Raw genomic sequence first — 13,962 nt, forward strand, 5'->3', positions numbered from 1 at the left:
GATCAAGAATCATGCAAAGATCAATACAGCATCGATCCAAAAATAATATAACGCGGATACATATACTCCAATTATTGAACATGTCACACATAGCAAACTCATAGCCTCAACTCCTTAATCGTATTGAAATTACTAAGTAATTGTACGAAAATTACACCGAGACATGAAATTCAAGTACAGTTAATTTTATAAATTCGTAGAAAGAACAAAAATGATCGCATTAACGTATCAAGAAAGATAAAAGTATATTACGAAACCATCTAAATATACATATGCCGCATAAGATGGACTAAAACAGACAAGGAACGTCGTTTATTTCCGAATATTCCCAGAACGTATTCTAGATATCCTGGCAAGTTAATCGCAACAGGAGCGAGTTACCCGGCCGTATGAATATTAAACGGTTTTTGAGCTGTTGTACAATTGCCGCGTCCTCTGTGGCCTGTTAAGTATACGCGCGGCTACGAGACCGTGTATTTGTCTAGTAAAATTAGCGATGCAATTATGCACGGGAGTCGAGGAGTGACGCTTCGCTTTCTGAGACACAGGCAAACCCAAAGGGACGCGAATGAAATGCGACCGACCGACCGACCAAACAACGTTGGCCAATCGCGAATGTATTACTCTGCTCGCATATTGTTACCAATTAACCACTCCCCGAGTGACGAGCGCTGGACCACCCATTAAAATGCATCGCAACGCTCTCGTTAAACTTTTAACGGTGCAGTAGAACGAAGAACGGCAATTAAAAGATAGGTGTTCCAAATTACGACTCCGTTGTACCATGTGGTTACCGTGATAAATGCATTTCCAACTACGTAGTACTTTTCAAGTCAGTGGTACATTGATTCCTTCTTGTTTCGTTTTTTAAAAACATTGATATTCAGTTATTTGAAATGGCCGATACTTTACGATGAGAAGTAATGGAAGCGAGGAAATTTAAAAACTATGAAATATAAAATATAATATATCGTATGATTGTGTACATAACATTAAATTTTTAGAAAATGAGTTTCGATATTGCTCATAAGATCTACATAAGGAGGATAGATCAGTCAAAATGAAGCTTCCTAATTGGAGTGAAGTTTAGAAAATTTACGTAGACAAAAATTAGAATGCAACTTATATCGATATTAAGATAGTTTATTTCTGAGTATCTATCTCGCCATTGAAATTCTCAATTTTACGGACTACAAAATATTTTTTGCGAAAGACTATCGTACGATCAATCTGAACAAGACCTGGAACTTAGCGCGATATCAAAATACCTTAGCGTTAACGCGAAACCATCCCGTAGGAGCATTTAGGATGTCACAGTACAGAGAAGATATCGGAAGATGGTTGCAGAGAAGATAACACGTGCGTGTTTGCCACGATCGGCGATGCAATTATGCGCACTCGTCCTGGTGGTCGACGTCATGATCGTGACGGTTCGCTTTCTGAGACAAGCTACAGCCACAAGGAAGGGAAGGACGAAACTCCATCGCCCTCGGATGTGCGAGAGGCGAATGCAATCGTGACGGGGTCGTGTACCAGCTCCGCGTACTCGGTTAAGTACACTTTATTAAGCATGCCGTCTGCGCGTTGCATCACCCACTTACGTGGTAAATGGAATTACAAACGCATCCCGCCCACCGCCCGCGGATCTCCGCTTGCGGCTGACACCTTCTGCGCGCGGCTTACGCGTACACACGTTAAACCGACGATCGCGGAGGCGTTATATTTGCGCGATCCTCCACGGGTCTGCCTGCGGCTCCGCGCGAAATTGCTCCGCGAGCTCGCGAATTAAGTGTCGTCGAACGAGTCGAGTCGGTATTCTTCGAGGATGATAGATGTTAGACCGATTTGGTGATCGTTCGAGATGGTTTGGTTAATTTGGTTTGGATGATCGTTGATGGGAAGAAGTTGAACAACGATGGTGGTTGCAAGCGTATCTGAGAACGAGGTTTTTTTAGATTTCTGATGTCAGATTTCGGTGATGTTGAGTTTGAAGTTGGCACTTTTTAATGCTAAAACTACCATTCATTTAAAGTGACTGATATCGGAATTTGTGGGTTTTGCAATTATTAAAAATATGCGAGTTTTTGGTTACTTGTTAGCAGATAGGTACTCGTTATACACGAAGTAACAGTGTAAAACAGCCTACGTTGATAATGCAGAATCTCATAATTACATGGAATAAAATCAGATTCAACGTTGAATTCCGATATAAGGAAATACAATTTATCATTCTGTGGGGGGAATAAATATTATCGGCTGATCGGTTTGCTGGATTCGAGGATTCGGGATTCGAACTCGGATTTTCTTCTTACCAAGCTGATACCTTCCCAATGAAGCTGTCTAGACTGTCGGCGAATACCTTCTCGCAAATCGCTAAGAGTCACTATCGGCTACCTACGTTTTCTATATTTTATTCATAACCTACAATGCAAGTATGATTCAAAATTACAATTCAAGGACTAAGAATAAATTATCATCTCATAAAATCCCGTAATCTCCACTCGAAACAATGACTTTTTCTGCGTAATTCAGCACATCTCATCGCAGTCGCTTTCTAAACCATCGATCAGACCGGACCGCGAATTCGTGCCTGTATAAGCGTTCGGAAATTAGTCGGTGGTTGGCTCAAATAAACTATAATTGGAGGTGGAAGGTCGTTGAAAAGGCTACGGACGAGAGGAATGAAAATTCCGCGGCGTCGGCGCCGAATTCAGCTTCGGTCGGGCGAATTACTCGCGGAGGACGCGAGGCGCGGCTCGTTTATCAAATTCGCTTGGTATGCGCCGCATCAAAGACAGAGCCGTTGATTTATTAAATTGCGGCCGGATGAAACTGTGGCTGTGCCGCCGAAAGAGGAATCTATTAAACGGTGGATTCGACGTCACGAGGCGTCGCCTACGTCGCCCGATGTCGTCGTCATCGTCGTTGTCATGGGTGGGGGCACGCTCGAAGACAAAATTATTAAAGTTCGCTGTATACACATTTATCTTCCGTCCGATGTTTGCGTCGCTGAGACGAGATAGCTCGCGCGCGCGAGAGAGAAGAGCTTCTTCCGGTAAATACGGCTCCGTCGAAGGTGATGAAAAGCGACTTGTTTACCTCGTCCCTGCGCCCCGTTGACTTCCGGGACAGCGACGAAAAAAGTTTCAGTGGGTGGGAAGAAAGCGGAGCCGCGTGTACTTAGGGTGGTTTCGACGAGGAATCTTTTATTTTAAGACGGGGAAGTTTCGCGAAGAACCCATCGTCCCTTCTGAAGATGGCCGACACGAGCATCCGCTCGGGTTGTTTGCGTTACGGTACATGGGAGGGTCGCTCGAGAGTTGATGCGTTGATTGTTCAACATCGTGAAATTGGATTCGTTTTTGGATACAGATGATGGGTCGTACTAGGGTCGTTGTATCGAAGGGTAGTTTACAAGCTATGATGTTACAGGCAGAGGTGTTGTTGAAGAGATATTCTTCTTCGAAGACGCTGTTTGCAATAGAGAATTGTTGTATGACGATATGAGTATGATATTGCATAAACATCCTGCATAAACTGTACTTTATGAGTTTCGGAATGTTCGATACGATTAATTAAATGGAAACTTTGTTCGTCGCTACGGTTGATTCTCGTTTGTGTAAATATAATAACAAGACAATTATTGTTATCAGTTAATATTCATCAATTACCATCGTAAGCTTCGTCGTCTTAATTTTAAGCTTGAAAAGAAGAACAGCATCCACATTTATAGCAGGAGATGTGTTCTCTCGACTACTTGATACGATGATAATTAGATCCTACGCAAGACTTCCACCTCTCTCTCTCTTTCTCTCTCTGCTCTTTTTGTAGCTAAAGATAAAGTAGAACGATCCGTACTTGTAGAATTCCGGCGCAACGGTCGTTCTTGGAACAATCATTAATTAGATTCGCCATGAAACAAGGATGAGAGAGGAAACTGGCCAGATACGAAGGAAGATGAACGCAGGTGTGGCTGAACCAGCAACGACGATTCAACGAAGAGCAATGGGGAGTGATAGAAGAGAAAAGAGAGAGCATGTTTCTCCTTGAAAGTAAATCGGAGGAGTAGGGCTGTTTCTCGGCCGGAAATGAGGCTTGCCAAGTACAATCTCCGGTCAGAGAAGGCCTCTCCATTTTGTTCTTTGTGATGTGTCCGCCATAATTGAAAATGTCGTCGCGGACTCAAGGGACTTTGCGCCGTGTGCTCCCTTTCTTCGAGCAAACTCCATCGTGGCAGACCATCCACCGGTCCACCTCTCTTTCAAGGCCGAACTGTGTTATTATCGTCAAAAGACACAATGGTCCCGTAAACGGATACGAGGCAACCTAGTGTTTAGTTCCCGAGCCTCGCGGTTCGTTACCGTTTCATGCAAATATCCTTCTCGCGACTGTGCAAACACTGTTTCTTGTTATCAAAGGGGGATGCTTTCTCCTTTTCTATTTTAACGATTCTTGATGGAGAATTGGTGGACTACATTGGTAGCAAACAGTGCGCTTTTGTTGGCTTTGTTAATAGTTAGCGGTCGGGCGTTCTTGCAAATTCCTGTTTTTGTATACATAATTGAAGAGATGGAAGCAAGAAATTTGCTTTACCTACTAAATACTGCAATCACTACTTCGTTTTGAATAGTTCATGTAGTTTTGTACACCGTATATTATGCACATCCTATACATCTTTGCGTCTTTAAGTTTGTCGAATAAACATCTACAGTGTAGTGAATAGAATTTGATTTTCATTGAACTGTTCCTTGGTACTTTTGCTATGATATCTTTGACAGAAGTACGAAGCTGTAAACGTGAAAGTACCAGGTTATCCGATTCACTACATTCGATAAAATATTTTATTAATACGCCTCTAATTCAATATCAATTCGGAAAAAATACTCTACAATAGAAGCGTATAAAAGAAAGAGCTCAGTCTAAAAAAGAATCTCTATATCTGAAACAAGTCAGACATTTTTTACTCGTAGCCAATCGATACTTTAGATCGTTTCTTCGTGGTGGAATCGATCGGTGGTGACGGGCCAATCGGCCATTAAGTATATCTTGTCTACTGATCGCAAAAAGAGACGCGACAGGCAATCAATCTTCGATAAGTCGAAGCTTCGAAGAAACACCCGCTCGGTTCTATCGAACGTTCTCGATCGTACGAAGAAACTGACGCGCGTGTAAGAGCGAAATCTCTCGCGAGGTGTCGCAAGAAATTTTCGATCGGGAATCTCGAAACATCGGCTCGATGTGTAAGTAATGGTTTCGTCGTCGATCAACAAGAACAAGAAGAAAGATTTCTTGTACGCGTGGTCATCGTGCGATTTTCACTGGGGGGTATATTTTGATTCATCGAGATATATGTATATCGGTGAAAGGAAGTTAGCAGCTCATAAATCTGTTCTTTGGTTTCAGGGAGCAGCGAGGAATCGAGACTTGGAGCTGGTGAACCTGGAAAGTTGGGAGTGAAGAAAGCAAGACCGAAGGCTTCGTCGCCCAACCGACAGGGACCACAGCAATGCCAGGTAGAAGAGTTGTTATTTTTTAAACATTGCATATCTTTTTCATTTAGTTGTTTTAGTTCGATATATGAGCTTTTCGAAAGCCGAACTGCTGCAATTCCTCTTTCAATAAGTTTCTCAATTTCATCAGACAAGTAGAAGGTCGATGTTCAATTATCAAGAATCTTGACTTGGCTTACTTCCTTCGATTCATTTATCGTAACAAAACTAGCGCAATAATAGTAAATCCTAAAGTGAATTTCAAACAATAATGCCTATCAGAACGTGGCTTACTTCCTCTTTTCGATTCATGGGATTGGTCAGTCTGGTTTCTGAATATATATAAATACATCACATTTTAAATGTAGTTAAAAATAACTAAAAATTAATATTGGGAACGTATATGCTATGACTGGACCTTCTTGCATGAATCAACGAAAGAATTATGTATCAATGCTTTCATATTTCGTATATGAAGAAACTCAGAGAATCATCGACTAACGTTAGCTTTTCTTTAATGACAGTTTTATTAAAAAAAAATATTATCCAGATTTTGTAATTTTACTTTAAAAAATATTCTAAAGATAAGCTATTTCATTGCTTATAGAATCCCAAGATTAGCCAGAAACAAAAGTCACAAAGTAAAAGCGGAACAAACGTGTCAGTCGAATACTTGCAATTAAAATTCTGTGTGATAGATCATTTGACTTACTAACACGTTATCACGAACAATTTTCTTTCAATTAAAAATCGAATTCTCAGTCTTCCAAAGCTAAGCTCGTGATTACAGTATTCTTTCAACGTTTGAAATATAAAAGAAGTCGTCCCACAGTTGGATTCACGCGGAACGTCGAGATAAGAGAAGTGAGAACTCGAAACATGCTTTAATGTTAGAGGTGAATCGTCGCTCTGTCCGATCAGCGTCCCCGGTGACGTTCGTTTGACAATTTTATTAACTCGTCGGGACACTGACTGCAAAGAGAATTTTCAATGAAATCGCGGAAAACGAAAGAACAGTTCATTAGCGACATGCAGACGATCGAATTAGAATGTCGATCGATAGCCAACGAAGTGTGCTCGCGAAACCGCAAGTCCACAAAATCTACGCCAGCTTACCGAACCGGTTTCCTTTTATTCTCTCGTTTCATGTTTTTACTCGGCTATTGTTCCACATGTACTTTACTTTTTATCGCTCTTGTTTCCCTAGGCATTCTGCTTTTCGTTTTTTCGTTTACGATCCGCGTGCTCCTGCGTTCTATGATGTTACAATCTTTTTTTCGTCTCGTTTCTTTTTTCTGCGGTTTTAGTTTCCGCGTACCTATATTTCTCGGAGAAAATTCTTTCCTTTTTGCTTATGTCTCGTGTGTTCTGTACGTGTAGCATTTGTTAGTTTTTTCCCGAAGGGTAACAATCGCAGCTATCGAAACTCAAACGTTTGGATTTCAACACGATTCGCGATCGTAAACTTGAAACGAGTAGGGAATATAGTTGATTACAATTAACTTTAATTAACTTTGGAAAGTTAAAAAACAGGGTTTCAAACTATATGATATTGTCCGGATATTTTAATCTTGAATTTCTAGTTTCAAATACAACATTTTGAATCCATTCAGAATTTTAAGCTAGCAACTTTACACTGTGAACTTCGATTTTTTGATGTTTGATTCTTAATTTTTCATCGTTCGTTCGAAGTTTTAAATTCATTGTATTCTCTTTATAAAAGAGGAACACCTTTTTATACATATGATTTGGTATAATGGATTGATGTAACTTGGTCGATTATGATAGAACGATAAACTGTGAATAATTATTATTCCATCGTTGACTAATTGCTGGTTTATGTTCTTGTATTTCGCGGACCTAACGCAGCTTAGCGGAAGCGTATCTGTGTAACAACCGAATTAGGCCAAAAGTTCAAGGCCATTTCGGTACTATCCGCTTCGTTAGCCGCGTTCGATTTAATTTCTATTCCCAATTTGTGAACAAAGTCAAGAGAAATATTGGAGCGAAACCTCTCAATCTGCAATTCAGTTCTATCTATTACTTTTAGCTCCAATCAATATGAAAAGTAAAAATGACTCTTTCCTACTATTGGTTTTTATATTCCGATATTTCGGACTAATGTTATCGTTGCTATATTTATTTACAAACTATTTAATAGCGATTGTAATAATTATAGTTATTCGATTATAATTTTAAATATATCAATTTAATAACTATAAACATAAGAAAATTACACAATAATATTAAGAATTTTAATTAATATCTTCTCTTTGGTATATTATGAAATTTGTAAATTTCTACTTTATGAAATTTGTCTCAAAGAATGTAAGCTATGTTTGATAGAAATTAAGCATTGGTATCTCGACAATTTTGTAGCATCTAACATAAACCAAGAGTAATTGGAAATATAATAATTCAGTTAAGTCTGTTTGCATATAACCGGTTAAATGCTCAAACGTTTCGCTCAAGTACAGACGGCTCTAGAATAAATGTAGAAACGACTACGTCCGTAACATTCTCTGTTAATTTACATCGCGGTGAATCTCCTAAACATTAATAATTAAACACACGCGCTGCGTACGACGCGAATAACGTAAACTGATTTTCGAACACATCCAGCTCAGTTGGAGCATTTAATTTCATCTCTTTGAAGATATTTGCAAGGGCCATGTCAAAGCGAGAATTCGAATTCGTATTAATTAAACGTCGTTTCTTAGAGAAAGTCCGTATATCGAGGAAAATACGCATCCTGCGGTTTCTCGCAAGAACATTTGAAAACTGTGCCCTTTCAATCTCTGTTTAATTCACTGTACATGCATAGTAATTTTCAGAAGGTTATATAGATTTCTACAACATTGTATGTTATTGCAATACGTTTAATCTCACAAAGATAAATGTTGCAGTAGTTGAAAGTCATAATTCGGATCGATATTTGAATATTCTAAACGAGACTCTTAAAATTGCTAATCGCTTGCCAAAATTTTAAACACATTCTGATACTTCCAACGAATGAAACAGACGAGTCTACGACGAAATTAAATCTCACATCGAGTTCCATAACATTTTTATAAAATCGTTCTGTAATCATTTTTACGTAAAACTTTCGAAACAGTCCTTGATATAAATAAAAAATTCTCTACCAGTATTTCAAGAATTTAATTTTTCTTCGACAGGGGTTAATTATTTTCCATTGACACCAACCAAAACCAAAAGAAAACTTTGTACGTTGAAGGGTTAAAAATTTATTTACAACTCGATTGTCTTAAAGTTTCCCCGTTTTCGAATCATCTCGTCTCACCCATGAATCTCATCGAAATTCTCCAAAATTTCCTGAAATTTGGTCTGCCTGCAAGCTAGTCCGTTCGATCATAGTTGCATATAGGTATAGTTGCTAGATACTCGCGGCACGTGTGCGTTTTTGCGTGCACGCGTGACCCAGATTGGTATGAAACGACCGAGACGCGAAAGCCACGCTTCTATCGATGTCGGACTGTTTATGCAGGCGAGCTTGCAGCGGCCAAACTGGTCGTCGCACACGTGTACACACATACACAGGCAGACTACATTACACAAACAACGGTGGATAGTGTGTAACTCGGAAAGGCTGTTGAATATTCAGGCGATGCGATCCTCGAGCAGCCAGGGGGAACACGCCGCCTCGTCGAGTATAACACACGAACGCAATATCTCTTCGTTCGCGTAACCGAGCAGCGTAGTTACGTCAAGGACCATTTAAGGAAGCGCGACTGTTTTTTCTTTTCTTTGTCTTCGCGCACCCCGTTTAAGTTACGTCACGTTGCCGTTATTCTCTTCTTTTGCTTCGTTCCTCCTCTTTCTGCTCTGCTTTTAGCGAATACAGAGACCGAACGTTGACACTTTTTAGCAAGCTGTTCGAGAGAACGAGACATTGTAATTTTAAGAGAAAAATAAGAACGGAGAAACGTTGAATGTTGTTGAATACCTGAAAGATCGGCTGGATTATTCTGATTCGTTATTAAATCGGCAGAAATCATTGTTTTCAGTGAGAAGAATAATTGTACGGAAGTTTTTGAGTTTAGAGAAGGACGAGCGACCTTTTTAATGCTTTGTTGAAAATAACAGCACATTGTCCTTTGGTAATTGTTTTTAAAGTATGAAATGAATATACTCTTAAGAAGGATAATAAGAAAGGAAATGCTGTTAAATCACGCAATTGAAAGAAACTTTGCTGAAATCATTAAAATTACAAAGTTCCTATGACTTTAATTACGATCATTTATGTACAACATATTGTGTTATACATTAAATACTGTACTAACTTAATATCGAGCGACTAGCTGGAATAAAAATTACAAAAATTGGAAATACATTCCAAATACAACTTTCCGACCGAAGCTGAAGATAATTCGAATCTCTATAGCTAGTCTCATCCTCTGGCCTCAAAGTGGCATCTTCGTTTTGTATTAGCAACTTGGATAGCTGAGAACCGAAGGGCCGTGAATTACGGGTCGCCTTGTTACATAATTAAATGATGACTTGGCCGACTTGTTGACAAGCCCCGTCGATGTATCGAGTTAGCGACGAATTAAGCTGATCCTCCACCGCTCGATTATGGCTCGGATATTGGCACGAAGGATCCACAAAGGAGAAGGAGAAGACGAACCTGAAGCAGAAGTGGCTCCTAGCTCGTGCTTCTCTGGCTTCCAAACGACGACCGTGTCGTAATTTTACAGGAAATTAATAGTTACAGGTTGCGCGGGGATCGTGAAAACCTTGGCGAATCGATCCGTGAATTATCGGCAACTCGTCGTTCATCGTTTCATACTTTTAATTGACGACTCATTTTCAGACAACCATTCGAACGTCTTTGTCTTTGATCTCCTCGATTTTATCGGTTTCCCAATGCTGTAACTTGTATTTTTCAAATACGCAGATACTTTCAATAAACCTCTTGGTAATTTTTGGTAAAATTTGTCTGATCTTGTTGAGTTTGAGAAAAATTTAAGTATTAGCACATCTGCTGTTTTCTTCACGATAATTGATTCAGATTATTGAGAAAAGAATTAATCGGTTAGAGTTTCATATTTGCACAAGATAACAAACCGAAATACGTGGATTTTGTGAACCCTTTCGATCTAAGTTGCTAAGAGAATTTATCTTCGTAACGAAATATATCTTTCACGTGAAACAGTTGTGATTTTGCAAGAGAAGCATTACTGTTATTAAAAATAGCATTAAGAAGTAGATAAAAGAAGCAGGTTGTATCGTTCAGAAAGCGGTTGACGATTATACGTCAAGCGTAGACCTTGACAAACATTAGCCTTGACACATTTATATTGTCTCCATTGTACATTTATAATATAAGCTACTCATCCTACTTAGCAAAAACTTTTTTGACCCCGCGTTGGACAGTAATTTAATTTCCAGAAAAGAACGATGAAAAATGAACTTCCCAAGTTAAATTGTGAAACAATGCAGATGCACGTATACGCGAACGTGGCTGGCCATGCAATTGCCAGTGTCTGGGACATAGGGAAGCGTATAAATTCTCATAGTGACGTAGCCGCGTGTCCATTGTCGCAGAACAATGTAACGGATCCTCGAACGGAATGCGCGAAGATCACAAGCAGGAGGAACGTCCAAGATAATTCGAGCGATTGCATCGATCCTTTCAAGGAGCAGCAGGATACCAAACCTGTCGGTCATACGTACACGTGTGTGTACGCGCGTCGGTGGTCGATTCACGGTAATCTGAAAGCGAGGAACACCGAGCACAATGGGGGTAAACCGATTGAACCGAGCGAAATCTGATGGCATTCCTTCTCCTGTACCAAGTTCGACCTCTCTTCGTTCTCCTCTGTGTCTCGTTTTCGTCGAGCATTTCCCTCTTTTCTCTCGTGGATTCACCACTCTCGCAGACTCTCACATCGATACACACAACACGCTTACACAGTGAGCCCTGAATCCGATAACTTCGTAGAAGGGTTTCGAGAGTCGTTGACCTCGTCTTCCGATTATCCTCTCGCGATTCGAGCACACGGAATCGAAACTCTTCGAAGTTGGCATACAACGTGCTCGCCAACGATCGGACCCGATAAGCGCGCACCTCTTTCAGAGAGCACGGCCGATCCGTTTCCCGAGTTATGGGACGTTAAAGCGTGCCGTTGCGCGGACCGTGCAGGTCGTTAAGTTAATTAATTGACTAGGAGGTTACCCGGTTGTACGGCCCGCTCGACGTTACGTGGCTTCCACCGAGAACACTTGCGAAGATCCGCCTGCAACCCCGGCAAGATGGGTGGAGAAACACTTCGGCTGATCGATGAAGTGGTTCATCGGGATTTATGGAGATGATTATGTGCGTCCGACTACGCGGTATTTTCGTAGTTGGCGCAGCTGTGTTTATGGTTCAGAAAGTTCGAGAGATAGCACGGGAAGGGGGTTGAACGATACTTGGAAAGGTTTTATTCAATGGGTATACTTCTGGGTGGTAAAGAGATTCTTTGAGCGGAGGAAATGTAATTCGAAGGAACTGAGGATAGGAATTTTGACCTTCAAGTAATTTAGACGTTTCACGATACTGAATGAACAAAATTTCTCGCATCGGTGTGACTTGTAATTTTTCTCGGGAAAAATACACTCGCTCGACATCTGTCATTCACGAATGACACGTGCCAAACTTGGAATTAGTGAAGTAAGAAGTTCGATTACGAAGCTGTACTTTAGTTCGCCGTCTTTTATTTCGAATTCACTAAAAATATCTCAGCAATTACGCGATTCTGTCTTCCTAACATCGCAGCAAATACTCGATTCTACTCTGCTCCTCTACCCTACATTCTATCCCTACATCATCGTTAGCAGATACACTCGCAACAAATACTCCTCCTCACTCTGCCAAAACTCTCAACTAAAACAAAATCACCAACCTCTATCTTCCGTACGAATACCATAAACCCTTCGTCAAGACAAGAAATCCCTCGAAGCGACAGAGGCTCGCATTCCCGCACCGGTAATTCCATAATTCCCCATTGAAAACGAACTCAAAACGGGGCTGGAGCTCGAGCGAGTGACTCGGCGCGATTGTCGTTCGCTTACAATGAAGGGGCTTCAAGTAGCGTCGCGACGCTCGTCGTCTCCTTTTCCTCGCGACGTATTCCGTTCGTGCCCCCAAAGCTCCTACTTGCGAATAATATCCCAGGACTACGAAGTCGTGGCGTGGTTCACTTTTGTGTCCCAGCAACGGCACAGCAGCCAACGACGAGTTCACCTCGTCGACGTTGGCTCGCTCATTATTTACGGGGGCGCGAGTTTCTCGTCTGCCTGCTGGCTGCTGGTAATAAGATGCACTTCTTTAAAGGACTCCGGCTGCAACAAATTGCATTGCCCAACCCTTCACCCTCCATCTAACGTCCTCGCAGACCGCCCTGCTTTGAGGCAACCTCGTCGAGACGAATGTGGTTAGCCAGAACAAACGTTAACCGGATAGTACCGTGGACGCGTTTTAAGCTCGAATCAACCAGCTGCCTTCGAACCAGGGGAGGATTAACGAGGTAAACTCTAATGCGGGAGTGTGTCGATGTTTCAAGCTGCACTGTTGTTTTTTTTTCAGGTTTGTTCACTTTTTTGTGGTTGGTTTTAGGAAGTTCTATGGAGCAGAGGGATGAACATGTGGACAGATGAGATTGGTTAGGGTAGATAGACTGGAGGATTGTCTGAGAATCCTATATTGGTTTGTTTATTTTCGTTTGTATTGGTTTGTTTAAAACGCTGATGGAAGGACATGAAAGTACCAGCGAATAATATATGATGCTGATTAATTGCTATATAAATACTATAACAAATACACTGATATTCAGATAGTCACGTGTTTTTTACGCGCGTTGACGATCATCTTAATCCTCGTTAGCGACAAAACATCGAAAATCCCAAACAAAATCGTCTCCGATGAATCCTTCTTATCTAATATCTTCAACGCCTTTGATAAATCCCAAAAAGTCCTCGAGGTAGGTCGTCTCCTCATTTAGCAGCATGGCGTAACAGCGTGAATGGCGAGAACAAACGTTAACCGAATCGACCAACCGACGATATGCCTCTCAGACCACGAATCGCCGTTTCTCCTGCCATCGTCTAACTTCATCCATCGACTCTCTCCTTCCAGCTTCCTTTACCAGTAGCAGCCATGAAGCTTCATCCCTAACGAAGTATCAATGTTACCAGCGGCGGATTACGTATTCAGGAGCGGCGTTGCTCGGTGTACATTGGCGGGTTTGGTAGCGCGGACACGAGGAGCCTGCTGCTGCAGACGTGCACGTTGATACGTTGCCGGGGAGAGCGGGGGTGGCAGAAAGCCGAGTGGCGTGTCTGCTGGTGGCGGCAGAGGGATCGAGAAAGGCCAGGAGTAATGATGTTTGTTTAACTCTTGAGGAAGGACCGTTAGCGGGACTGGAAGATACGGGTTTTGGCACGAAGATGATGGTTAAGGGCTGGAACGACC

General features: G+C 41.3%; 1 protein-coding gene across 5 annotated transcripts in view; it reads left to right on the top strand.

Moving 5' to 3' along the window:
* The window catches only part of LOC132912642 (uncharacterized), a 609,022-nt gene that overhangs the window by 441,143 nt on the left and 153,917 nt on the right, over positions 1 to 13,962 (top strand). For all 5 annotated transcript variants that reach the window (XM_060970231.1, XM_060970232.1, XM_060970235.1 and 2 more), the window contains one exon: positions 5,404 to 5,513. In XM_060970231.1, the coding sequence (XP_060826214.1) occupies positions 5,404 to 5,513 (110 nt within the window). The remainder of the gene's footprint in view (positions 1 to 5,403; positions 5,514 to 13,962) is intronic.

This window comes from Bombus pascuorum, chromosome 12 (assembly GCF_905332965.1).
Source record: "Bombus pascuorum chromosome 12, iyBomPasc1.1, whole genome shotgun sequence".
Classification (NCBI taxonomy): domain Eukaryota; kingdom Metazoa; phylum Arthropoda; class Insecta; order Hymenoptera; family Apidae; genus Bombus; species Bombus pascuorum.